At 44.4% G+C, this 27,432-nt stretch overlaps 1 protein-coding gene across 3 annotated transcripts in view; it reads left to right on the forward strand.

The window, feature by feature from the left end:
• The window catches only part of ARHGAP32 (Rho GTPase activating protein 32), a 171,430-nt gene that overhangs the window by 58,563 nt on the left and 85,435 nt on the right, over nucleotides 1–27,432 (forward strand). For all 3 annotated transcript variants that reach the window (XM_086476847.1, XM_086476848.1, XM_086476849.1), the window contains one exon: nucleotides 26,712–26,798. In XM_086476847.1, the coding sequence (XP_086332973.1) occupies nucleotides 26,712–26,798 (87 nt within the window). The remainder of the gene's footprint in view (nucleotides 1–26,711; nucleotides 26,799–27,432) is intronic.

Genomic DNA, 27,432 nt, shown 5'->3' on the forward strand with positions numbered 1-27,432 from the left:
TTATCTCCCAGAAGGAGGAGGAGCTCGTTTAGGTTTGCATACGTATGTTTAAAGCCCCATCAAATGTTTTTCTGGACGATCAGGGATTGGTTTGTGAGTTGCAGTCAGAGGTGTCACCTCTAAGTACAGAGTGAGCTTTTGGCAGCATCACACTCAGAATTACATGAGTAGTAATTTAGAGGGAAGACTGTTGCTTAATAGATACCCACAAATCCAGTATTACAACAAGTTGGAAGTAAAAATATATAGTGCCATATACTTTATGTATGTTCAGGATCCATGAACCTGTCTTAAAATTAATTGTGTTCTATTGGAAGTCTGCTGCAGCTTATAAATATGGCTGTAAACCAAATTGCCTACTAGAAGATCTCCCTTTTTGGGTAGGTGATATTGTCTGGTCCTGCCAATTTATGTTTAGATACTAGCACAAATTCTTCTAAGTTACCTTGAAGTTCAGTGCAGCTCTGTAATTGCTCTTTGTGGTGCTTGAGTGTTAACCTTATTTCTTGCAAGTATGACATGTCAAAACATTCAGGCTTTAAAATAACAGATTTTGGACCAAGTTCCCATTTACCAGCTTGAAGCAGTGAAAAAAATCAAAACAACTTCTGTTATTTTTACAGCACGAGCCCAGGAGTTTACTTTGAAATGCTGTTACATTATTTAATAATTCTTTATCTGCTAAGTCCTGCAATAATTGTAGGTGTAGCAATCCTGGAGTGGGCAGGGAACCCGCTGGGAGCCTTGGGATAGAAAGGATTGGCATGAAAGGAAGGGAAGTGTCGTATCAGGACAAGCGTGCTGCCTTGCTCAGGTGAGGGGAACTCGGGATTATTTGGCTGAGTGAAGGTGTGAGGCCAGAGAAGACTCAGAGCCTGGTTCAGAGTCCCCTTGCCTGCACGTTCCCTTGTGGCTCGAGGTTTGATGTAGTGCCGTGCTTTGCCATTTGTTTTAAACCTAAATAAAAGCTAGATGGAGTTTGGAAACTCTTTTTGGAGAAGCGAGCTCTTAGGCTAGCGCATGCGTTTTGAATTATTAATGCGTTTTAGCAGTAACACTGGAGCTGTGAGGTGCACTTTGAATACACCCCAGACAAGCTGTGTTGGTTTTTATTTCCCCTGGTACCTGGTCCCTGCATTCCCTTGAACTTTTTTAAGCCTCCCTATATCCCTCAATTTCTAGCTACTTTAAGCTAAGTGGAGTTCAAAGTAAGCAGAAGCTCCTTTTAGAGTTGATGCTGAATCGGAGGGCACAGTGAAGCTTTTGTCCTGGAGTGCTGCTTTCCTCCTGCAACTGGCTTCAACTTTTCGTGCCTGTCGAATGGCATAAAGATGCAGAACTCGGGCCATTCATCGGCTCTCGTAGAGAGTCAGGCTGGAAAATAATGTTCCAATTTTCTCTTTTTATGGCTTTAAGATAAACAAGGAGAGAGGGAAGACTTGGGTTTTTAACAACAAAATAGCCACATCCTCTTACAATTCTTTGTTCTGTATCATACGGATGAATGTTTTATTTTCCCATTGAAAAACAATCAAGATGTGGATGACATATTATGTTGTCTGTTAGGATTCTGTGTGTATGCGTCTTGCAAGTTGCTATGGTCAGATTAAGGATAAAACAGACACTGTAAAACAAACTGTATCTGCAACAGCAGCAATACTACTAAATCTCACTGCTACCATAACATGCCTTTGAGTTAAAAAAACCAGTCCAGACCACAGCATGGGTTTCACATAGGCTGTGTGCTTGTACTCCAGCGTCCACGGAGAGAAGTTCTTTCGCATTCAGATGTGCTTGCTTCCACGGCTGAAGGTGGTTTGAGTCACGGAAAGGCCTGTAGCATTTTACGTCTTGTGGGTGCTTATTTAGACAAGTTATTGCATCAGTGCTTGCTGCAGAGGAGTGTTTACGCTACGCAGAATTGTTGGCAATTCATTGTTTTCTTTTGGAAAACTAGGAAGTTATTAGTACAAAACTTAACTGAAATACCAATATGAGAACGTAAAATAAGAATTGAAAATTTTCATTTGTCCACGATATGGAGCTGCTTGGGCCTCTTCTGGAAGCGTTGTGCTCTTTGCTCTCGTGTAAAATAGTGCATTCCTGTGTGAGGTCCCCAGTATGTCATTGTAACCACTAATCACCTGCCTAGTGACTTAAGGACTTGGCCGTTTAGCTTGAGTTAATGAGCATCGTTTCACCTGCCCGGAGAGGAACTGAGTCATACTCGTTGCTGTGACAGCAGTGGAGTCCAGGGTGGCTTCAGGGATGCTGCATCAGATTGGTTTATGCTATTACTCTTATCCTCATGGTTGTGTTTTACACATTGGTAATAGTTGAATCATAAAGACCCATTTCCTTTGAAGTCTGCAGAAATTTGGACCAAGTGAGGGCTGCGTGGAGAGCAGATGTGTTGGAGGAACAAGGTTCTTACCAGCTTCCAAAGGGTATGTTACACTGTGGCAGGATTGTACCAAAATCTTTTTTCTTTGGAGAGCACAATGAAATGGTTAAAAATGAAAAGCCTAACTCTGCAATTCCAAGGAGAAGTTCTCAGAGAGAGTCTGCAGGGTGTAGACCTGTTCCCAGTGTAACTCGAGTTGTTCAAAACCCACCTTTCCCACACTGCTGTATGGGAAATTTATAAAATATCCTTTTCAGACCTTTGCTATTTTGTCTTCTGCCTCTGGCATCTTAGCAGAATTCTCCAAATTAAAAATCAAAACAGAGTTTCAGATCTGTCTAGGACCCTTTATATAGTTTGCCCGTGTCCATACTCTGCAGACAGCCAATTAAGGTTTTGACACGTGGATCAAACAAGCAAGACACCGTTTATGAGCTACTTCACAAAAGTAAAAGTCATCCTGTTAATTAAGCTGTTCCAAGATAACGTCTTTGATACCGTGAATCTAAGGCACTTTGCTTTGCTGTTCTTGCTGCTCTTCACTGGGTCAGCGTAGAGAAGCTGCATTCTTTTGTCTGCAAAAGCATTTTTCTTCCTCCCTTGCAATTTTGGAAATACACGTGCTGTACTGCTTTTGCCACGTGAGAGGGGTAATCTGTGGCAGGCAAGTAATGGGGCAATTCCTCTGTGTACTTGTGTTCTGGAAAATACAGTTTCATGTTTTCCAGTTGGCCTTTCTGTGTCAGAGTTTGCAATATATTTGCATATAATCACTGGGAAAAACCAGGGTTAATGAAGGGCTCGTGGTCTCGAGTGACACGGAGTGTGGAAGGCTGGAAGGCCCGCTGCTGGTGTGCTTCAGGGGACGGTCTCTCCTGATGAGATCGCAGGCTCTTTTTCAGTTGGTGCCGTGTTGTGCGAGTCCTCTCCCGCCTGCCTCATCGCTGAGGTGCCTCGGTAGCGCTGGGGGCAACTTCAGGACACGAGGAGAATATTTCTGTTATTTTCCTGGCACCTCTCCCCTCGCTCAAGAAGATTGTCTGTTTGACCTCGCTGACTAGCCGTAAGCAGGCTCTTACTCGGGCTTATTTAGTGAACCAAGCCTTCACTTCTAGTCAGAATTTATCAGGAATCCATCTGTAGCGTCTTGTGACTGATGAGCCCAAAAAAGCTCTTTAAAAACCCACCTCCCTTCATTTTTTGGTAGTTATAAGGTTGCAGTTGGTATTTAAGAGCATGGGATGCTTTCCAGTGCAATGTAATGAGTTTGATGCTCCTGGACTGACAGCTCCCATCTTTCTAAGATAATGTCTTTAAGAAAATAATATCCCTGACGTATGGAATTAGATTTAAAATTGTGGGAATTTCAAAATAAGTTTCACTTTTCATTAGGGATTTTTCTGTGCAAGCCTTTAAGTGTACAAGTATCTTCAGGCTTTTCTCAACAAGAGTGAAGAAACTTGTTTGTTTAAAGAAACTTGAGTTTCTTGCATAATTGCTTAAGACTTAAGGTTTCAACATGATTATTTCAATCTTTTTTCCCAACTCATTTATTTTCAGAACGGAACATTGGCGACAGTGGTGTCAACTATTTCATTCTTAATGGCTGCATTATAGCAGCTTTGTGTTTGCTGAGTAGTGCCTTTCACCAGAATTACTGAGCCTAGAACCTTCTATATCAGCCTTTGAGGCACTTTCTGGGTTATGGAGGGCTCAGATGAAACATCTAATTTTCCGTCTCTTCTCAGAGATTTTCCTCATTAATTTGGTTGAGAGAAAACTAAAACAACTCACTTTAGGGCTTTGGGGTGTGTTGCTGGAATAATGGTATTTATGTACCGTATGGACCTCTCTCAAGGTTTTAGCATCTCTGTTTTGATAGGGAGGCTGTTAATACTGGTGATAAAGACATTAATCCTGTTTTCACTATCAGAATTGACAGATCCTGGAAGTTTCCTGGGATGTGGCAGAAACGGGCCTTGTTTCTGTCCTTTGTCTTCCTCCTCTTCATTACCCCCACCCCAATTACTGGGCAGTGTTATCCCCATTGCTGTGCTGGCACTAATGGGCGTGAGTGTAACCACGCGGTTGTAGTCCAGGAAACTTCTTTCACGGGTTGAGGATAATTTCTTCAAATCATTTAACTTTTGTAAATGTCATTGAATGTTTTCCTCATAAATACACTCAGTCCTTCCTACGCAAGGTCTGGTTGTGTCATGTAGCTGTATGATTGTAGCATAATGTAAAATCTCGTATAAAGTCATCATATGTGTGTGGGAGGGAGGGCTTTTACAGTGCCCTAACTGATTGGTGCTTGTTCTGCAACTAGTATAAACGCTTCTCTTCAATTTGGGCAATATTTACTTTTCAAAGCAGGTAAGCACCTGCAGTGTGTAGTCTTTTTTTTTTTTTTTCAATATGTAGAAAATATTTAGGCCTTAGACCTATTATGACTTGTCAGCTGTATTTTGAATTCCGCGTACTGGTCTGAGTTCTATATTGCCTAAAGCCTGCAGATACTTTGGGACACCCCTTTCTTCAAAGGAAAAGCAGTTGGTGATACTAGAGAAGCTGTCGGGGCACAGCATTGTCTCCCAGCGTGTTGGATGGTGAACCATGGTGTGGGAAGACACTCTGTAAGAGCTGTGAGAGTACAGGACGGGTGTGTGAGTAGCAGAACACCAGAACCATGCACATGCAGGTGTTTGTGCCCGTGAAGAGCAGGAAAGATGCAGTAAATAGAAGCATTGTGATACCCCCTTGGACTTCCAGGTTAAAACCAGGTAATTTTTAGTTCAGCTGAAGTTTTTATGCAACATCTGGCTAAGGGGGGAAGGTGTTGGTTTTTACTCCTAGAAAAACTTCGCTTTTTAGAAAATCAGTTTGACCGTATATACCTCTTCTGCTCATTTTCCAGCCCCCCTTTCCCAGAAGGGAGGAGCTGTGGGGAAGTGCTTCCATCTAGTCTATTCCGTGCTTTAGCACTTGCTCAAGTTTTTGTATAAAAATGCCTGTGGTGATATAAAACATATGTCAGTTTTGCCCTGTGCTTCTGAACCCAGCTGTGGAACAGGGACTTTTCGCTTTCTTTGTTTAAAGAAATAGGGGGGGGGGGGGGGGGGGTGTACGTTTGAGCTGTGAAATTTTAGAATGTTGTTTCTCAGACGTGTACATGCGTGTGCAGAATTGTGCTTGCACCTTCTTCCCTTCCTCCCCCCCCCGGCTGAAGTTTGGCAAAGTACTCGGCAAGTAGCTAAAGGTCGTAGGCTGCATGTGAAAGCCCTGGGAGCCCTACAGCTCTGTGCTGTGTCTGTATTGCATTAAAATGCATTCAGTGGTCAGTTTAGTCATAGACTAACCTTTATGTAAAACCAGGGGGTGGAGGCGTAGCTGAATGCCAAAAGCGCTGGGTTTCACACAGCCTGATTTGTAAAGATGAGTGGTTGTTGATCTTTCCCACTTCTGGGGTCATGGGAGGAAATGGAGTAAGCTTCCCCTCGGCTTTTATCACTTCCTCCTGCCAACTGAGGGGAGATTATTTTCCTTCATTTGCTGCTCCTCTTGTCAGCGAGAGAAGCTGGTATTTAGCCAGATAATAAATAACGCTTTTCCTGGGGAAGGAGTTCTCAGATGTGGTTGTAGTAACACTGATTCCCCACCCCTCCCCACCCCGCTTTCTATCTTGAGCCTTGTCCTGCAGATTCTTGCTCAGAAAGATGTGGTTTGCGTGTATGTGGTGTGCTTTTGCCTACAGTCTGTTTCTGAAGCTTTTTAAAAAGTTTTAATGGTGGCTGCTTATCTGCTGGATGCTGACAGGTTCATTCATCTTTGTTGTATAAGGCTTTTGAAAACCCTGCAGACTGGACTTGCAGTGGAAGTATGTACTTGTGCAAATTGGGTCAGCATTGTTTATTCTCATATATAGTGTCTACTTCATCATTTGCAAGGTAGACCTTGTCATCTGGTGGAGCTTATTCTCTTTATCCAAGTCTAGAAGGGCGCTGTGTATCTGCAGGCAGTAGCTTGAAGAAGATGGACCCTTCTATACTTGGTGACAGAGAGGTACAATGGGGAACGTCAGGAAAGGCCAGGTTTTCCAGTGTTCCTGGAAGGTAACGATGTCCAATGACTTCAGGAACACATCAGGATAAGCTGAAATGCTTTCCTGAACCTGTGGAATTACTGGACAGACGGGTCTGTGGAAGGGAGGATGTTAGGAGGAGGTTGTGTATCGCCCATGGGTAGCGTTGTTTTGCAGTTTCATGAATGCTGGGTTTGCTTCCTCTAACCTCCCTTCCTTGCTGAGCAACGGGTCCCGCTTGTTCAAAGGGGTAGGGGTTGGGCTGCACACCAGCAGACCTGCTTACATGAAAGCCAGGAGGTACAGTTCCTAATGAGATTTCAGATTTATTCATGTCTTGCACCTCCAAATACGATACAACCAGGCTACTGCCTTCAAGGCTCTTCAGGGGATGTTTGTTTTTCCCTTGTGTGCATTACTAAGTTTTGTTTACTGCCTTTGCTCCTAGGAGCTCGGTTCCTGGTTGCTGGTTCTCCATAAATGCAAAATAATAAATGTTACTCAGCACAGCACGGTTCTTGATTTGGCCAGTGCATTAAAAATAACATGAATACCTCTCTTGGGATGACATGACGGTGAGAAATCAGAGCGTAAACCTGTCTGCACTCAGAGTAAGAAAAGGTGCTTAGAAAATGTGACGGTGAGCCAGGATCACGACTACCTTAAGCAAATTAAGCTTCTCATGGCCACAATGCTCTACCCCCCCAACAAAATTATTGTTTCTGGGTTTTTTTTTGTTGTTCTTTCTCCTCCCTTGGAACTCCTGTTGATATTTCAGGTATATAAGGCATTTTTTCCAGTGACTTTGATTCTTATCAGTGTGGAAAAAAAGTTAATATTGATTTAGTGGGGGAGAAAGCAGAAAAAGTGAGTAAGAGGCTAATAGCCTGGAATGACAGGGCTGTATCAATTTTCAGTTCTCTCAGAGGAATAATATGCTTGTTTCCAGCAAATGGAAAAGTAGACTATGACTAAAACTGTCACTGACCTCCCACAGAATTTAATGGATTTTGGAGCTCAGAGAAGAAAAGGCAGTCATAACTAACTCGGTGATTTTAATGCACTTTCCTTGAAAGTCAGCAGTTTTATGAAATGCCATATGCAGGAAGATAAAAAGTATATATATCTTCTGTAGCCATAAAAAAATTTATATTCACTGGCTTGGTCTTTTTTTTGACTATGGATGAATGCATTTCTCAATAAGCTTCAACAATAACGTGTTATAGGTTCTAGGTGGTTTATATCCTTAACATGTGTTGCCAGCATATAAAACGAACCTGTTTAAAAATGATGGACAAAACCTGTAAAGCAGTCTCATTCTTGGCCCGTTCGAGTGGCTTTTCTGTGCGAGTGGTTCCCGAACGGACTAACTATGAAATAAGTCGTCCCTTTCCTACGGTGAAAGGCGACGCTGCGTTGGTGCATGGTGATTGGCACCAGCTAAAGTAAGGATCCTGTTTTGTCCGGCGGTAGACGGTGAGAGAAAGGACGCTTTGTTTTGTGGCAAAGCCACTTCTCTTTTAAATAAATAAATAAATAAATAACCCAGCTCCTTTACTTTAAACTGCCTCTTTGTTTTTGCCTGAAGTCACCAAGTGGCTGGTTCCTCTTACAGAGCCGTCTCCATTGTTTAGCCACTGTAAGTATTCACACAGTTGCACCGAGCCTTACTTTCGTGGAGGAACGGAGACTACATGAGCAGGAAGATAATTTTGCTGGTGTTTTCCTTAGGAACCAGAACCGGTGCCTAATCCCTGCGATAATTTGTGGTGCGATGCCATCTAGTGTGCAAAGGGCTGTCGGGCTTCTCGTTCTCTGCAGATTCATGACAACAGTGGTCTTCTCCGTGCGGCTAATTCCAGGCTGCTCCGACCAGCTGCACCTTTCGGCGGAGATGGTTGTAATTAAATTATAGCACGAAGAACTTCCGATTTTCAAAAATCTCATCTTGATGATTGCTCGGGGGTTTTTTTTTGGAGTGAGGATGGGGAGTAGAAAAGGGCAGGAGAAACAATGATGGTTTGCCCAGCCTGAGGAGGAGTTTTCTGTGGTCGTGGGCTGCTTTTGTGTCCTGTATGTGTGTGTCAGAAATCAGTTTCGGGGGTTCAGAGCATGTCCTGGGGTTGGTAGCTGCTTATATCCAGTTTGTTGTTACTGTTGTGCTTTCATGGCTTATGAAATACAGTTCTGAATCTCTCCTGAGTTCAAATCCCTAACCTTACCAAATTGAATCTGACTCTGCTGTTCTTTGGACCTGTTGTTGAATAGATTGGGTGCGGGAGAAACACTGCTTCATCGCTCACGCTGTCTGTCTTCATTGGTACTTTGATCTCTGAGCCGTCTCTTAAATTCTGCACGTGACAGAATATAGTTTTTCCTGTCGGTAGGACAGAAGAATCCTTCCCTCTCTTGTTCTGAAGAGTGTGTAATAGAAATGATTTGGTTGCAGGTTTGCTTCCTTTTCCAACACTGTTTTTGGTATCACTGTGTGATACCCAAAATGTTCAGCTCTAAATGCTGCCAGGAGAGGGGCTCTGTCTCCCCAGGTAGTGACTAGACTTCAGCATGGCGAAGGCTGCCGGAGAGGCTTCATTTCTGAATAATCCCGTTTTGGTTTCAACTAATTGTGAAATCAGACTTTAATAGGGTGTGAAATGGAAATAGAGAGAGGTAGCACCAGCTGCATTTATTTACATGTGTTAATCAACACAGACCCAAACAACAAAAACAAACGGAACTGGAGCCCTTAGTAGAGTCTGAAATGCTCCGCGTTTGGCTGGGAACTTCGAAAAATGCGCTACTTTGCGGGTAGGTGGAAGGCCAGCAGCATTTTAAAAAAAAAAGTACCACCACACATGCCAGGATCCTATCAGAACCCTGAAGTTACTGTATTTCAGAAATAACCAAATGTGGCTATGGAACCCCATCATTACGTTGAATTAGCTTCGCTTTGAACAGTAACGTGGGGGATATTTACTTTTCCCTTTTTGAGCATAAAACGTTGTTGTGTAACGAATAACACACAAGAGTGGGCATGTGTGCTTCGTATATCAAAGTGCCTCTTTCCAAATGTCTGGTATTATATTCACTTGGGCAAATTACTAGTGACTAAAGGTGGTTTCCTCTGGAGACAGACTGGGTTTTTCGTTTTGGCTGCTACTTCTGAACTGGTAGGCATCGCAGTTTTATGGGAATTTATGTCGGAAGCAAAGCTTGGTTGGCAGCCAGAAAGATTTCTTAGTTAACTGTTTAATTCAGCTCAGTGGGGCGAGGGGGAGAGCCAATATCATATCCTATGATGATATACCTGGTGTTGATCATGCCATAGATAGTCTCTGGCAAAACACATTATGTCACTTCTGGCTGATTCTCTCCATTGTTCAACAGAGTGGTTTGATTTGGGCACCTGGGAAACGTGGATTTTGATGGTTGGGTTTGTTGGAATGAGGAAGATGATTGCTCTAGGAAAGAGTTGAGGCAGGTTCAGGGAAGCTTTTGCATTATTCCTCTGGAGAAGTTTACAATGGAGAGATGAACACGATGGATGGTAAGGCATGCTGGCTGCTGCGCTCACCAGAAAGTAAATTGACGCCTGCCTGGTGCCAAGCGTAGAGATTCAGCCTGTGACAAGGGGGGCATATTTCTCTGATTGTAGGTGTGCAGCAAAAAGAAAAAAGGTAACTTTCTCAGAAGCACCATTTCTTCTGGCAGTGAAGGGTGTTAACCGTTTGTTGAAGCACAAAACCAGGCGTCTGATGCAGGCTGCCTGTGAGAGCAGAAGCAGCCTCCCTGGCTTCGGCTCCTGCCATTTACCCGTCTGTTCCGTGAGCAGTTTCTCCCACCTCCCAAACTGTTCCAGCTATGGCCATTGCTCATGGCCGGTTCCAGGAATACCCACATAACCAAGGGAATGGAAGAGCAGAGCCCTGTCCTGGGAATTGCTTCCTCCTCGTCCCTGCTCCTTGCGTTTTGCGCTCCCTCGGGGCAGCACAGGTCACTGCAGAGATCCCCAGCTCCGTCTGCGGTCGGGAACAGAAGGGTTCAGCTTAATAACCTGTTCAAAGGAGTGGTAGGTGGGGACAGGGAGAGCTGTGGCTACGTGGCGTGGGGCTCTCTGCCTACTCTTGGGTGCACATGCCACAGTAGACCAGACAGGCTGTAAAGAGCTGTTCCTCAGAGTTCTCTAGAGATGTGGTTAAACCTAAGGTGTACTTGAGCTTGTTTCAGCATCGGTACTCTCCATTAAAACCACGGTGTGTGAAGTGTTGCTGCTGTTTTTCGTAAACCAGAAAATTATTTCAGAGTTTGATACTCAACCAGGCTTCTTATCTGCTTGCGCAAATGAGAACTGAATGTTGCTGTTCGTGAGGATGCGAGCAACGGTTTCACTTAATAAAGTCAATTTAGAGAATAGTCAACACCGCAGCTGGTTAGGATGTAATTTGCCAGTTGAGGGAGTAAGAGCTTTTTTGGTTATTTGCTGGTGTTTGCTTTCCCTCTTAGGAGGAAATTAGTTATCTGGTAGAAATAATGTGAGCAAGTGGCGTAACTAGTTTAAAAGAGGGAGCAGAATTTATAACCAGGCTTGTCTTATGCTGGTAAGATCCTTTTCGGCTCCATGAAAGTACTTATGAATAGTGTATGCCACTACTTAGCAGAATACAGGCAAGTTAGTGGTCCAGACCACCGTTCAGGCATTCCTCTCCTGCCTTTTACAGGTCATTTCAGGATGCAAACGTGCTTCCATCCTCAGAAGAGATTTTCTTCATTGTCACTTTCTATAAGCTCTCTGTGCCAGTGACAGGCCAGTCTACACATCATTAGCGGCACCAAGTCTGCGTCAGGAATTGCTTTCTAATTTTATCAGGGAAGACCAGGTGCAAGAGGAAATTGGGAATCAGCTTTCAGATGGGCCGAGGGGTGGCAGAGAGAGAGCAGGACGCGGAAGGCTGCTGCTTACTGCTTACTACCCTGTTTTGCACAAAATAAGGCTGCTCTGGAGGTGGCTTAGGCTATATAAGGCACTGACTTCCTTCATTCACTGGTGTTTGTTCTCTTTGTGCCATTACAGCACTCCAGTCTCATTTTCTTTATGTGTATGAGAAGCAAGTTTTGCCAACTTGTTGTACCTGAAAGCAGAGCAACCAGGGGCACCTTCTGATAAGTCTTAGCTGATGAAGAGGGCTTCAAAAGTGTATGTTCCTATACTATGCTGTACTGTAACGTGTTATATTGTACCTGTGTGAGAAATGAAGACTGATTGCATTCACATTCGTGTGAAGATGCTTTTCAGGCATCAAAGATGTATGTGTTACACTACCATGTAGGATATGGACAGGTGAGCGTGTAAAATAGATCAACGTTTGTTGTCAGCATAGGCAACAAACGGGGAAACTTGGGAGAACGGTGCATAGGCAGGAGAAGGAGTGTAAGGACTGGAATGAGCATAGTTCTCTGTCACCTCACCGCGTCTTAGGCTCCACTCGTTAGAGAAATAAATACGAAAAGTGTGCAAGAAGAGACTGTGTTTAAAGTCTGTACTCTGCGGGTTTAGACTTAAACCATGAACTTATGGGAAATTCCTAATGTGTGATGTTAATGGAACCAGCCGCTCTGCTAACGCCGCTGGATGCTTATGTGATAATTTGCTGACAGTTTTTGTGCTGGCCAGCCCATCTCAGAGACTGGCTGTAGTGTCTCAAGCAAAGCAGATACTTCAAACAGAGCACCATCTAGAGTAAAATAATAAGAAATTAAATACAAGGCAGACTTCTGAAATATTCTGGGTAAAAGCTCTATTGGCTCTTGAAGGATGAAAGCACTGGCAGTAACCTCCAGCTTCAGAGACTTTGTCTTAGGTGTTCTACAACTTCCCTGAGTTACACTGCAAAATTAAACTAGGAGTTGGCCAGGGAGCTTTTTGGCCAAAGATTATAATAAAGGCATGAGGTTGTGCTAAGGAACTGTCAGATATAAGATTTCCATTTTAACCTGTAAGTTCAGAAACATAGCTGTGAGAAGAGGGAGCTAATTGTGTTCCCGCCTTTCAGTGGTGAAATAAACGCCAGGCAGGGATAGGCTGGCTAGAACTAGAGCCGCTGCCATGGTCCCTCATTTGCAAAATGCCTCTTTCTGAATAGAAATGACCAGACCTCAGTATTCTGGACTAGCAGAAGTGCGGTGAAATTGCAGTAGTGCATGGTGTGGTGTTCGTTAGAACTGATAGTTCTGTGAAAGCTTAAATTACCTTGCACGCTCAAAATTTGGGGCTGAGGGGAAGGGGTGATCCCCTTGTGAGTGATTATCGGTGCTCAGGGGCTGAATGATAAAATCCTGCCAGTGAATATCAATCTGCAAAATTTGATTTTGCAGATGCCCAAGTGTCATTCGTTCCCTGGTCATAGTACAGACCCCTTGGAGAAGCTAACGCGTTTAGGCTGTGAGCTGAACGGGGAAGATTTTGACAGCAAACTTTTCATCATTTAAATACTTGTTTTCTTAAGGGAGTATGTACAGTGAACAGAGAACCGTTGTACCTAGGCATTAGGGCACACATCCTGCATTGATTTGCAGTTTGCACAGCACCAGGGACTGGAGAGGAATTTCATGGAGCTTTAGCTCTGAGCAGTTTGATACCAGTGGAAAAGAAGGAACGATGAGGAATCAGCTTGCCTTAATCTGCGCTGGGTTTCAGGCATGTGATGGCAGTTTGCTGTCTTTTTTTTTTTTTTTCCTCTTTTGAGCTGTAGCAGCAGACTTCTGTGCCGCGCCTGAACACAATCCCTGCATGCATTCCCTCCCTCTCTGTTTCTCTTGGCTCTTGTTAAACTCTACGGCTTGTCTTGTGGGACCTTTCCAATGAGAGAGCGAGCGAGAGAGAAAGGAACACCACTGATTTCTCTACAGTGCAAATTGAGCATGAAATGGGCAGTGTGGAAACGGCTAACAGGGCTATGGAGGCAGATCTTAAACGCTATTCATAGGCACGTTCATCTGAAGAAGCAGCGGCACCAGGAAGAGAGGAGAGCGAGCGAACCGAACGTGGGGAGTTTGATTTGATTTTTCCTAGCCTGGAGTCGGTGCGTTTCGGAGCTGATGCCTGGAAGGTTTTTTCAATTAGCTGCTGGGAAGCTACGGAGAGACCTGGAACTGTTAGGCCTTGGCTAGGGATCCCATCCATGGAAAGAATAGATCATTGTAGCAGGGGTAAGTAGTGCACAGCCTTTCAGAGATCCTCTATACTTGATATAAGATCCTTTTTGTTTACTGGCACAATATAATAATAATGCTAAAATAAAACCAGCTGGAAGAACGCCTTAAGGATGGCACCAAATGCTAATGTGGCAATAAAGAATGATTCAGATTACAATTTAACAGGCAGTGTTTTCTTTGCAGAATGATCAGATGTAGTTTAAAGGGGGAGTTTGTTGCATTTTTGTGTAGACTGTCTTACATTACAGATTTTAAAGCTCAGGATAATGCAGGCTCCCCCTTGGCTTTCCTTCGAGAGATTAACCTGTGGCCTTTTGAAAGATTTTTTGCACTGAGGAGGTCAGGCTGAAAGCCATATTAATGAGGTATAAGGAATTAACTGGAGTGGGGCTGGGGAACACCCTGCAGTGGTTTCCTACCTCAACAGAAGTGAATGGCTGTTCAGGTACATGTTTGTAAACTTCTAGTGCATCTTCGACTAACTAGAGAAGTGAGGGGCCAGTAAAAAACAGAGTGTGTTGCATTTTATGGTGCTAGATGTGTTCCAAACTGCTGCTGGTAGTGCCTAGAACACTTATTTTGTTGTGAGGGTAGGTTTAGCAAAGGTTGCTTTTTAAAATGAGAAGATTTTATAATTGATTTCCTTTTCTTTGATCTTTCATGCATCTTCAAAAACAATCCTTGGGATATAAAGCAGTATCTATTGATACAGAGAATGCATGTTGACTCTGAACTTGTGTCTGGATAATTTTGTAAACCTTTGTTATGTGTTTCTTTTTGATGCAGCTATGTATGTGTGTGGAACATTGATTGGGATAAATCTTTAATCAGGTGCAGGGACACATGGTACTCAGATCCATGCTGACAGGAACCGTAGAAAAATACGCAGCAGACACAGAAGTTTTACAGGATTACACGCATTTTTTCATTCATAGCCAGTAAATTATTAACTGGACCAAATCAGCATCTGGGCTTTCTAGGAATGACTTTGCCCACGTGCCTACCTCTGAAACTCCTGCCACAGGCAGCTTAGTCCTTATTGCAAACTCTCAACGAGCAGTGCAAATCCGTGCGAAGCATCTACGAAATACTGATGAGAATTACCATTGCTCCTGCGTTTGGAAATCGTAAGTCAGTGTCAGCTTTTGGGATGTGGCGTAACTTCGCCCTTTGTGCTGGCTCAGCTCTCCTTGTCTTTTGTGTAGGAGAGTTGGACTTAAACCACTTCCTATTTCCTGGCTGGCTTTGCTCATTGCCTTTCATATGGCCCACTAAGCCTTTTCTCCCTTGCACCCAGATTTGCATATGTGAATAAAGGGAATCTCTTTACATACCTTTTCTTTTCCTCTGTTAGTTGCGTCAAGCTGAGTGACACCTTTCATTTGAGTTCTTGGTTAGTGTGACAAGTAAGAGCTGGTGATACAGAACCCACGTGACTCAAAAATAGCAGTTTAATATTTGCCGTAAGTCAAAGAAACAGAGAGCTTTTTTGTGTTTTATTTATGTGTTTGTGTTTGGCTGGGCAGTCAGAGTAGAGTAAGGAGGACTGTTTGGACTAGCTGCTTTCAAAACACCGCGCTGTTTGTATGGCAGCGCTTCTCAGACACAAAATTCAGCAGCTGTGAGATTTAAAGTAATTATTTGGAATCTATTTGTTTGACTTGTGGCTTATTTCTTGCGCTGATTCCTTGCAACACACTTCTGTGAGTAGCTGGGTTTTCTGTTTGTTTCTCTCTTTTTTGTCTTTCACATTGTTAAAGCTAGGCATTCATAGGAAACAAGTCCATGTGCTCTGGAGATCTAGGGAACAACTCCTCACAAGTACTGTGCAGCTTAATATAAGAGTCAAATCTCAGAAGTTTGAAACAGAACGAGAAGTTCAAAATCCTCTGCTTGGTCCAGAAATGCTGTTTGCATGATGCACTCTAAAAGGGACTTTCTGTAAAGACACTCAAATATGTGTTCAAACTCTTTTTACATCAAAACCAAATCAAACCCCTCTGCTTGGGGCCTGGTTTATCATACCTGGAGGTGTCTGTGCCAGGAAGTGCTGCAATGTTTGTCGTTGTGTTTTGGCAGAGTGAAATATTAATGGGAACCCACACTCTTAGCCATTTAACTTGCAATTGCTTTTATTAAGGAAATGTTTCATTTTCACAATATTGTTTTATGGAAAGTTAATTTGACAGAGATAACTTGGGTACCTGAAGATTATTTTAATTCCCTTACGCCTGCACTATGCTTACTGCTTTCTTTCCTTTCCTCGTGAGCCCTGACATCTGCAGGGCAAGCCAGACGGGGGGTTGGGGTATAGCCAATGCTGATCATTGCTCTCCGCCAGCAGGGGTGGCCAGGTACGCTTGGACGGGGTGTCAGTGCTTCAGCGTGCTCTGGGAAAACACTGAGGCTGCGGAGCAAGACATCACACATCCTCCTCCTGTGTCGGTCAAAGAGGAATGCTCTGTTTTCTCCAAACAACAAAACAATCGTTTAATCAACAACATGCCGTAACAGAGGCTCTGTGTTTACTGGAACCAGATGCCTTCATGTCTCTGAGGCCGGGCTTACCCTGGAGGCTTTCTGTGGAATAGCTGTGGTTTGGATTTCCATCGTAGGTGTGCGAGCTCATCTGTCTTTCTCCGTGGTGTTTCGTCCCACGGTATGTCTCTTGGTGGTCAGAAGGAATAGGTTGAGAACAAGTTCTGTTCGGTTCTCGTCTGGTTCTTAATCCCTGAAGCACACGTCTATGCAGCACAGTGCATGGACGTTTACTCCGGCGCTTCAGGGCTGCTCTAGCCCTGGAGCCTGGGTAGCGTGGTGTTGGGTACGGCCTAATAAGCTCTCTTGAGGATGAGTTTGCAGAAGGAACACAATTGCCTGCCCCCATCCGTACTCTGAGAAACACTCTGGCAGTGATTCCCCAACTGTGGCCACAGTTACTGAAGGCAGGGACTTTCCATGCTGTCGCCATGTGTAACTTATTACCCCGTCGTATGTCTGGCAACGTGCAGCCACCCATGTCTGTGGTAAACATTTGTTTGAGAGCCACTGCTAGTGTCATGTTTCATTGTCGTCTTCTGAAACCCCGGAGACTGGAAGTACTTTCCCCCATGAGAAAAGGAGAAGAAACGGAGGTCATCATGGAAGCACAAAACCATGCAGGAAAGAAAAGCTAGTCGTAGTTCTGTATGTCTCCCACGTCTTCCCAAATTTCATTACAAATGAAATAGATTCTGCTTCTGATGAAGGAGCTAGAAAATCCAGGTTTTGCCCAGCGAAGGTGAAAAGCGGTGTTCAGCCTAGTGACTTTAAGAAGTTCTCTCACTAGCAAAGTTTTGGGTCTAATTTATCTTATGGCCATTATTTCTATAGCCTGGAATGCATGGGGTAAGGAAGTTTCTTAATGAACAGTCAGTTCATATAGAGCTTTAAAGGCGAAAGACAAACCCACTGAATTCCAACCAGAAAACCCACAGGTGGCAAATTCAGTTTGTGGAGCATTCCAGGATGTTCTGTCCTCTTTGGCAGTCGCTGAGTGCCCGAGGCACTGCTCTGCATGCAGCCACGTGGAGGGGGTGTTTGTTAGTTTGTTTTTAATAACACCATATATTTTAACTTCATGAAAACATTCTGTTTTCAGACCTTAAGAAGTTGGCTTTGCCTAATGGAGTCCCTAATGGCTGCATCTAAGAAGTTTTTATGAATATTTCATTGCTTATGAAGATTGACCTTCTTACACATTTAGAGGAAATAAAAGGGTGAGACCACATGAGGAAACATTTGCAACATAATACAGGAAAATCTGGGAAAAGTATCCCTGATACAACTCTCTGAGATTTTATGTCTCAACAAGCTTAGGCATCAAATACTCTTGGCTTAAGAATTAAAACAAACAAACTCCAGCAGCATCTACATAAGCTGCCTGTGTTGGCAGCTCGACCTGGAATCAGGGACTGAAAGCAAGGTCTTTCCAAGTCGCGCGTTTCTGGCTGCAGTAAGAGTCAAATTCTGTCAGGGTTCCTCCTGATTTCGTCTTCAGAGAGGCACGAACTAGATCCCACTGTGCTTTGCATCAGAGAGCAGCGTTGCAATAGTAGTCTAGCGTGGATGGTGTGGCGTGGGGAGGATCCACCTCTCCAAAGCTGCATGTGAGATTGGGAAGGGTAGAAGTCGTGAGGAATTGCCTTCTGTCTCCTCTTGCTGCGTGCAGCTGGAATGTGGCACTGGGCTAAGTGTTTTGCCTGGTTCCACATGTATTTTGTGCTGCTGGTGTACTTGATTAATATTCCTGAACACGCCTTCTCTTTTACCATTTGTCTGATTGACCACCTTTAATACTCCGTGTGGAACTGTCCTGCGCCGGTCACTGTGGTAAACTTAAAAACATCAGGCCAGAAGGTGCCGTGTTTGCAGCAGAGTCTTCCTGGCATGTAGCTACAGGAGCACCCCATCCCCAGTACCGTGTCTTGTGGCACCTATACGAATTCTTCCTGACAAGGGGGATGCTTCTGGACCTGCGTCCAAGCACCCAGTGAGCAATGTGTCGGAACCCACGGTGGTATTCGCCACCAAGGAACCAAAATCATCGTTCTCAGCAAGAGCAGCGTACTGGAAATCGACACCCGTCAGACCGGTGCTGATAACTTCAGTCAGCGCTCAAAGCTACTGTTGAATTTCAGTCTGAAGTTGGCCGCTGCTTGCACGTAGGTGCCGTGTTTTTCTGTCCCCTGCCTGTCAGGGCAGTTGCCTGCTCTGAAGCAATGTGGGAGCAGCCTTAGTAACCTTTGTCCAGCGTCACGTTCTGGAGTTAACCTCTGAATCAGATGCTAAATCCGGGAGGAACTAAATCCCAGGAGATGCCCTTCTTTTCCGCTATCTCAAAGCGATGCCAGCCCCCTGTGAGAGGGTTCAGGTGGATCTGTATTTTACCCGTTGCAGCAGCTAGTTGCACCACAGGAGCTCTGTTTTTCGCACGTCCTAGTCAGCATGGGTGCCCAGCATACTCTCCGCTGCCCTTAAAGTTATCCTCTGCAATCGTTTCGATTGTGCAGGAACTCAAGGGGTGTCACAGCTGTTACAGCCTCTCTCAGAAGTCCCGAGATGCACAGCATGCATGCATGACCTCATTGGAAACTTATATTAAAAACAAAATAACAAAATAACCCAAAGGAGAACCGATCTTGTGCATTCAAGGCACGTATGGAACTACAATTGCATCCCGTATGATTAAAGCACCTCAAGGATCCTGCTGCGGAGTTGGTATCTGCCCTTTTCTCTGGCTGTGCGTATTTGTAAACGACGGTAGGATTTATTAGTCTTGAAGGTGAAGCTCAGTTGAAGGGATGCTGACTGCTGAATAATCATGCTTCCATAGGAAAAAAAATTCTCTCATGTGATTTGCAAGCTTAAAATAGTTCTGAAAGTATAACTACAAGCAAAATACACATCCCACAACCTTTTAAATTTACTTAGTGCCTGTACTTGCATAAAAGTCAACCTTCTGAGCACACCTGCGATTTGATGTCAACTTGTGTCTGCTAGGAAGAGAGTCTGAGCCAGCATTTAATTTCACCCCACTGCTGGTAATCTCCTTACGTGTTCCAGCGCTGTTTTCTGTTGTACTCTGCTGAATTCTTGGGGGAAAACCAGGATATCTTCACGGGAACATTGTGCCTTTTTACTGCCGAGGTGCATTTGAGTTTTAATTTCAGCATCCAAATACAAAGTCGAACCTCACCGCTGATACTAGCAGCCTTACGTGGCCAGAATTAATCTCTGCGAGGCTTCTACACAGTTGTATCGTACGGCCTTTACAAAACCCACGTGAAAATTCAGGCACCCTGGGAGAGTTTCGCTTCGTGCCTCTCGCCCTGGCGCTGGTTGGGGCTGCGTGCGGCGGGCCTGCGGTGTTGTATTGATCGTCTGCAGGTAACGCGGAATAGACGTGCGGCGAGTGAGTTGGTCGCCCTATGGTGAGCTTGGAGCCCTAATCCGTGTGGTGTTGGACGAGACATGGTTTCTTTTTTGTCCTGTCGAGCTCTGATTTTTTTTATTGCTGCTCTTGGGTGCTGCTTTTGAGCTTTCAGAGGGGTGATTTCAAGTAGCAGTGAAGAAGTGGAGTTTCAGATATAAAAATATTCTTTAAACGTGTTTTTCTTGTCTTTACTTTCATCATTACTTCAGGATATTTGCGCTTGGGTAAAGAAGCTGCCCTGTCAGAAATATTCTTTTCCTGCTCTGAAGCCCCGGTTTGGTATGAAAAGGAGAAAAGCGGGAGAAGATGGGGAACTGTGTGGGAGTATAATTAGTGCATTTAGCAGGATAAATCTGGAGAGGGGAAAAATAGGCCAGATAAATACATTTATGCTGGCAGAGTAATTAGTGAGAAAACGCTTCCTTGTTTGAAAAGATTTGCCAACGTAAAATTCCAAATGTAATAAAATAATATCTTCAAATATATAAAAAGACAGGTTTTGAAGGTGCCCCATTACAAGACAAACTGTTCTAAGTAATGGACTCGGCTAAGTGAAGATGAAGTGGTGTTTCAATCACCAGGGTAATTTAGGAGATAGTGGAAGGGTTGTCTGTTAGGAGACTCGAGCTAAGTGAGGTGCTGAAAGGTTTTGCTTATAATGAGTCTGCATCTCTGAGTACGATCAGTGTTAAGGCTTTTAATTTCTTCAGGATTTGTCCCAGGGATAGTTGGGCCCTAGAAAACTTTTTTAAAATAAAACATAGCAATATTTCACAGGAAAATTAGCCTCATATTTCTAACTCTTGGCCATCAGACATACTTTTCACCCAATACATACATTCCAAAGTGATGCATAAAGGTGGCGTTTGTCCTGTGGTTTTTCCCTCGTCTGATTTGCTAAATTGCACAAACATAGTAAATTAACGAGAGGACGGACATCAAGGAGACGTTAGAAGTGTGGTGGTTTAGAAAGGGAAAAAAGAAAAGTCCGTTCCTAATACTGTCAGAAAAAAATTATCCGATGGTTTGGAACCTTAATGAGCTTTTGCTATGGCTGAGTTTGAGCGGCAGAAATTTCAGATGCATGTGTCTGGCGGCTTTTGCCAGGGTGTTAACCTTAAATTCCATCTCGGAAAAACATAAAAAGATTACCAGGTTTCCTTGGAACAATGACACATCCTCTGCCAGGAAAAGCATCAGCCTTTCCACTGACTTAAACCTCCTGGCGAAAGACGCTCCTTCAGCATTCTTGCCATCTCCTCTCTCCTCGAGATTTCTACAGATGTGCGCTGTGTTGGAGACGAAACCTGTTGAAGCTCCTGCCTGCCCGTGAGGCTGGTTCCTTGCCATCTGCCCCAGCACATCCTTCCGTGCCGGAGAGCTCGAATCTCCCATGACCTCTTCGTCCTGCCTGGGCCACCGTGCCAGCTGCTTCCAGTCGGTTGTGCGGGGTCACAGGTGGACAGGGGGTGGCGTGGAGTGAAAGGAATGCGTCTGCTGCTGAGGCTTACCTTGCTTGTACTTGGTAGCAAACTTCTCCTAATTTTAATATGACGAAGCGTTGTGGTTTCTCTTAATCTACAGAGAGCAGCTGTATTTGGTTTATGCACTTAATTTGGCCAGGAAATGCATTTTTCACGTGAGAACGTGCATTTGCATCACATCGTGCACAGGCAGGTGCAATTTGTCCGTTGCTTCGCAGCAGGTTTTATGGTGGTAACGCGTGTATTGCACCTCATGCATGCAGGGCAAACCAAATCCGAGGCAGGACCGTACGTTCAGCAATGCCTCAAGGTCGAGGACAGCCTGTTCCTGGTTGTGGGTTGTTTTTTTTTTCCTTTAAAAACTTCTTTAGCTGCAGGTAGGATTTTAAGCTTTAGATACCAACACTGTGCAAAATGAGTTATGTCACTGGAAGCAAGACAAGTTCATGGCGTTAGTTACCAATCCCGTAGGATAGCTTTGCCAAAGCGCTTGTAACCTTTTCTTTAAGTATGTGCTGTTCTGCCGGCTTCTCTGCCAGCGGCTCCGCATTACTCACTTGCCGAGATACGTGTGTGCGAGCAAGACCGGCGTGTTCAGGGCTTCGTGAAGCAGAAGTTGAAATAAATAAGTATCATAGATGAATCAAACCTATCTTCACAAGCTTTTCCCCAATTATCCTTTCATCCGGAGAGGGGGATGATGGAGTTAACATCACTCAGCAAACGAGGGAAAACAAGGAAAGTAAAGCCAAAGCTGTCTAAATGAGCTTACTCTGACATCTGGGGGTCAGAGGCACAGCTAGGAGGAGCAGACACAGCCCCATTGACCTTGCAAGACAAAGCCAGCTCTTACCTGGTAAGGATTTGGCACTTTGATTTTGTAGCCAACAATCCTAGTCTTGGCAACAGATCTATGTAGTGCTTTTCCTTGAGGTAATGACTCAATTATTATTTTTAGTTTATAAGAGGACTACACAAGAATGATTGCGTGAATCTCAAAAGTTGTGTTTTAATTCTTCTTCTGCCTGTGGTCACGCTGACGAGTGAAACATGCTCGTGAAACAGGACCGCTGAAAAGCTGCCTCTGCTCTAACTGAAGTCCTCTCCGCAGTCACCAGCCCTCGCTTTTTGGACCTCTGTGCGGAGAACGCGGCAGGTCCCGCGCGCCTTTCGGGCAGGTTCGCGGTAGTCGTGGAATTGTGGAGCTGCAGACGGACAGACGGGTTTTTAACACGCCTGCTGCTTTGCTGCAAGCACAGATCTGCCAGAGTTTGATGCGAGGATTATTCTTGGAGGGAGAGCAGAAGGGAGCTTCCAAAGCCACTTCAGAGAGGAGAGATGAGAGTGTTTGGTTTGTTCTTGCAACCCCTGTTCTGGAAAAGAACTGCACGGAAACGTGCCCTGTAAGCGTGCCGTATCATGACTTACCCGCCTGTGTACTTCGTTGCTGTTTGTCTCTGCAACAGGAGCAACCAATAAATTATCCTCTGCGGGAGACTCCTGTAATCACTGTCTTTATCTGCTAGCTTACTGGAGATGAGCTGCTGCTTCTCAGACAGTGGGAAGACCCCATGAACTAGGAGCATTTTTAAGCTGGTCCTGCCTGTATGTAAATATGATCAATAACTTCGTGGCTAGCAAGCGCTGCTCTTTTTGGCAAAATTGTGTATGAGCCAGGGACGTGACTTCATTTTGTCTTGCAAGACACCAAGGTGAAGCTGTTACTGTTGATACCATGAGATCCTGATTGCTGCTTCTGCTGGCCTCCTGCTGCTGGAGGTCATTGCTGCTGTTTGGTTCGTTATCGTTACCCGTCGTTTGGCAGATCGTTGTATTGGGAACCTCAGCTCTTAGTAGTCAGCTGCGCAAAGCGGCGTAGCGTGACTTGGCTGGCAGAGGAAAAGTTGCCTGCCTGCTCCGGGATTTGATACCCTGATCAGTTCTTTGTGGGTGCGTGCAGCAAGGCAGAGTGGAGACTCACAAACTTGTCTCTGAAGCTGTGTAAGGACAAATTCGAACGATGACGTTTACAGCCTCTGCGTTACCCCCACACGCTTGAAGTGTGGTGTGTTCATAGGACCAGCTTTAAGGCTTTCTTTGAGTATCATAAAACGCTACCGCTGAGAAGTTTAGGGTACCATAAACCTAATTTATGAAGCCAGTCGTGCTAGCTAAGCGTACGTATTCTCGTAGTAAATGAACCTTAACAGAACCTCGGGCTCGTAATTGTTTATCAGGTTCAGGAAGCCTGACAGCCGTTTTGAATATGAAAAATGAACATTGCAGATTATGTATCGAGCCACATAGATAAAGTCTGTGGTTTAGTGCTTTGATCGGTTACCATTAATGCTATTTACAGATTATTTCGGCTATCTCGTGTGATACACATTGAAACTCTACAGGGGTATCCTCGAGACCCTGCTGTCTTTGGCCTGTCCTTTAAGAAGATGAAAATCAATTTCCCACTTTGGATTCCACCAGATTCTTCCTGTGAGTCATGTTCAGAGTCCACTAAGTTCAGGAGAGGCCTTTGCTTTGTGCTCCCTGGATTTCCAATCGGGCCTCGCTGTGCCCGCGCTTTCTAGGATGTTTTGTTTATAAGGGATGCTGCAGGAGGAAAGGCTTTTAAACGTCGTGACACCCAGGATTTTTGGAAGAGCATTAACGCATGTCTGTTAACAGAGCAAAACAAAATTATGCCACATGGGGAACAGGGAACGTAGGGGAATATTTGTCTTCCAGGGTATTTTGCTGCGAGGGCAGTTACGTTACAGGATAACACCAAGAGATCTCCCTGTGTAAACCATTCTACTCTCTCTGTCTGTCAGCAGGCAGGAGCCTGGCTGCAGGAGAAGGAACAGTCATTCAGTTAGTTTTTTACAGCTTTACTCTGGAATAAGACAGTTGCATGTACGTAGGGTGACACAATGGATTTAAAATGTCACTTCTCACTACAGTGAGTTTGTCTAAACGGGGGCATTCAGAAGCACTCAAGCGGAAGCTGGCTCTGTGGGCGTAAAGTCAGTCTAACTCAGTAGGTTGATCCTCAGGTGGGTGTGCTCTGTCCTGTGAAAAGTTTGCTGTAACAGAGTCGTTCTACACACGTGGACCTCACGCCTACAGGTGATTCACTTGCTCTTTCTAGGGAGCTCGTGCTTAGACGTGGCTGGATCTAAGTCCAACCTGGTGTAAGTTGCAGTATATGTGAGAGGAAAGGTGACGCAATTCAACCTCTGTCTTAACGTGACCCGTACCTTTTCCTACCCCGTGTTGTGTTGCACAGAATCAGGCCTTGAGTGTGTTTGCGGAGCTGCTGCATTTGTGCAGAAAACTCACTCTTACGAATCTTCAAAATTGCCACTTTCTGCAGCACAATTTTTTTAGTGGATTTAAGCCTGCCCTGCGAAAGATGCTCTGCAGCAGTTAGGAAGATTTATCGCTGGGGCTGTGCTGCTCACCAGCCTTGTGATGAGGATGTGAGCGTGCGTAAAAATCTTTCAAGTCCTCGCTGGAAAGCTTTACAGAAGAAAGGTGGCTTTGGAGGCAGAATTTATAGGTGCAACGAGAGGCTGTCCAGAAGCCGAAAAAGAGAGATTGCTGAGAAAGTGGTGCAGGAGAAGCTGCAACAGTGGCCGAGGGAGACATTTCGTGGGGTTCCTTAAGATGTGATTTATGATGGAGTAACCATAGTATCCAAACGGGGGGGAACCACTGAGTGGATTTCATCTGCAAGAACTTGCAGAGCGTTTTAAGAGTTTCGATGTCCTTCTGCTTATGTAAAGAGCAGCCTCCGAGAAAGGCTCTCAGGTGGCCCCAGTTGGGTACGGTATTTTTTTAAACTGCTCTACATTAGGCAACAGTGAAGACCAAAAGTGCAAAACTGATTTCTGATACAAATCCTCTGATGGAAAATTTGTGTTTTGCTCACCAAAAAGGACTGCCACAAAGCAGGAGAAAGTTTTATTTGCATGACCACCAAGAGAGAGTGGTGAGCGTTTGCACGCGTTCTCTCTCTTCCTCTAAATACACTTAAAGCTGTAAAAATATCATAAATTATGGAAATACAAAGACTTTCTTTGGTCCAGAAACCTTTTTAATTATCTGCAATCCTGTATGCAACCATCAGAAGAGAAATTAGTATTCAGGAAGTCGGGTCTGCTGAAGGAAGAGTGCTGAATTTGTGTGCTCTGCAGCTTCCTTACAAAGAGGAGAGGGAGCCTGGCAAAATGCAAAGTTAAATTCGTGCTGGGTATCAGCGGTCATTTATATGTCAGTGAATTTTGCCTTGCATCTCCCTCTTTCTCAGGAGGTATGTGCTTCTAATCACCTGGTTCTGATCTTCTCCTGCTTACATTCATGAAAATACAGCAGTTTGTGATTTTTCTCCTCAGTCTTATGCTTGTTTCTGCTTTCATTTGTTGTTGTTTGTCTTGGCTAATTATGATATTTTTTAGACCTAAATTTTTTTGGTGCACATTTTCCAAGAGGGGAAGTGTTGTTCTGGAAGCCCTTTGTGTAAGAAGTCCTGGACTACTCTTCAGCGCTTTCTATTTTTAAACTGGCATCTTTTCTGTTTAAGAAAGAAAGGGAATAACTCCTCTGGCAAGTACAGCAGTGCTTTCACTGGACAATTTAACATCTATCATATAAGGAGTGAAGATAGCAACGATGGCTGTGTGTGTGCGGAGAGGCTGAGATACCTGTGCACCTTTAAGGGGGTGTTTCGTGGTTTTCTCTTCCTGGGGCTGTGCAGTAGATAAAGATCTCTTTTTCTTTCATAAAAGAGCTTTTTGGAAGACATTTGGGGTTTTTTATTTGCCTTGCAAACAGTCTTAATTGCTTATGGTTGGTTTGTAACGTCTGTTTTCAGAGAAGATCATTAAATGTAAGCCATTTTAGGTACAGGTAGGACTGTAGCAGGACTGGCAGTAGGACTGGTCATGGCACTCAGTACATGCACAGGAATGACACGGTTAAATCTCTCTTCATGGCTCTGAAAAAAAGCACGTGCTGATGTTGTATTTAATGACTCTGTATGTGATGAATGGTGCCATAAAGCGCTCTGTTGTGGTAAATCGCTCGACAACACTGAAATTAGGAGATATGTTTTATTATCTAATGTCTGCCTGAACGTATAAAATAAAAAATGAATAAAATTGGAGGGGGATTCACTGTTATCTGATCCATGAATATTTATAGAGATATTTTCAGCGAACAATGAGTTTTGCAGACTTCTAAGCTAGAGGTTTAATCCTCTACAGTTTGCCTGCCTATGGTTGTTTTATTTTTGAACCGTATTTTCATTTTCAAACCCTCAGGTGAGATGCCAAAATCCAGTGGCACGTGAGGGTCTGTGTAAGCCACGAACGCTGAATATTTTCTATCTGACAACTCCAGACAGACAAGCGCTTCCCTCATTCCCTGATACTCAGCATGTCTTGGAGCAAGTTGATGTGAATGTTGTGCTTCATGCATTATTACATGCCTGGCTTATCCCTGCTCACTGACCTGGTCTTTCTCTCTTCTCTCCACCCCCTCCCCGCTCCCTTGGTGTAGCTTTCGCTCCCGGAGGAACAGAATGAAGTAACGAGAAACGGCTGTGAATCCAAGGAACTGGTCTACCTTGTGCAGATCTCTTGTCAGGTAAATGCCGTGTTTTCTCCCCACACCTCATTTTCCAGACTCTATTCCGTTATGTTTGGCCACACAGCCTCGTAATATTTTGATACGACGCTTTTCTGTGGCGTGTGGTGGTTTTTTCCTCTTCTTCACTAGCTCGGCCCTCAAAGGGATGCTGTCTGTGGTGCTGCGACCGGCTAATTTTAAGGAAAGGAAAGGAGCATCGAGGGGAGAAAAAACATTTGTCTGTTAAGCAAATAATCCTCACTACAGTGAGCAGAGCTGCACAACGATTAGCCTAGAGACACAAGCGGGCATGCTTAGGCTGTGCGTATGCCTGTCGTCGTGGGGGGAGCGTACACTGACACACGGACGCACCAGAAGACACAAACAGAAGAAATACGTGAGGGGGGGAATGCCGGCCGGTGGTTTTGTGGATCGAGGTGTGCTGCTGGCAGTCAGGGGATGGGGATTCTTGATCTGGTCCCAGTTATGCCTCCAGACATCTGGTATGAAATTCTTTCACTGCCTTTGCTACCGTGGTGGCAAAATGCTTTGGGCAGGTAAATCTGCTGCTTTGTACTGCAGATTCCCCGTCTGCTGGTATGAGGGTACTGACTTTGTAAAATGCTGCCTAATAGGTTATTGTATTTTAATG

This window comes from Leptosomus discolor, chromosome 22 (assembly GCF_034619465.1).
Source record: "Leptosomus discolor isolate bLepDis1 chromosome 22, bLepDis1.hap2, whole genome shotgun sequence".
In the NCBI taxonomy this organism is placed as follows: Eukaryota; Metazoa; Chordata; class Aves; order Leptosomiformes; family Leptosomidae; genus Leptosomus; species Leptosomus discolor.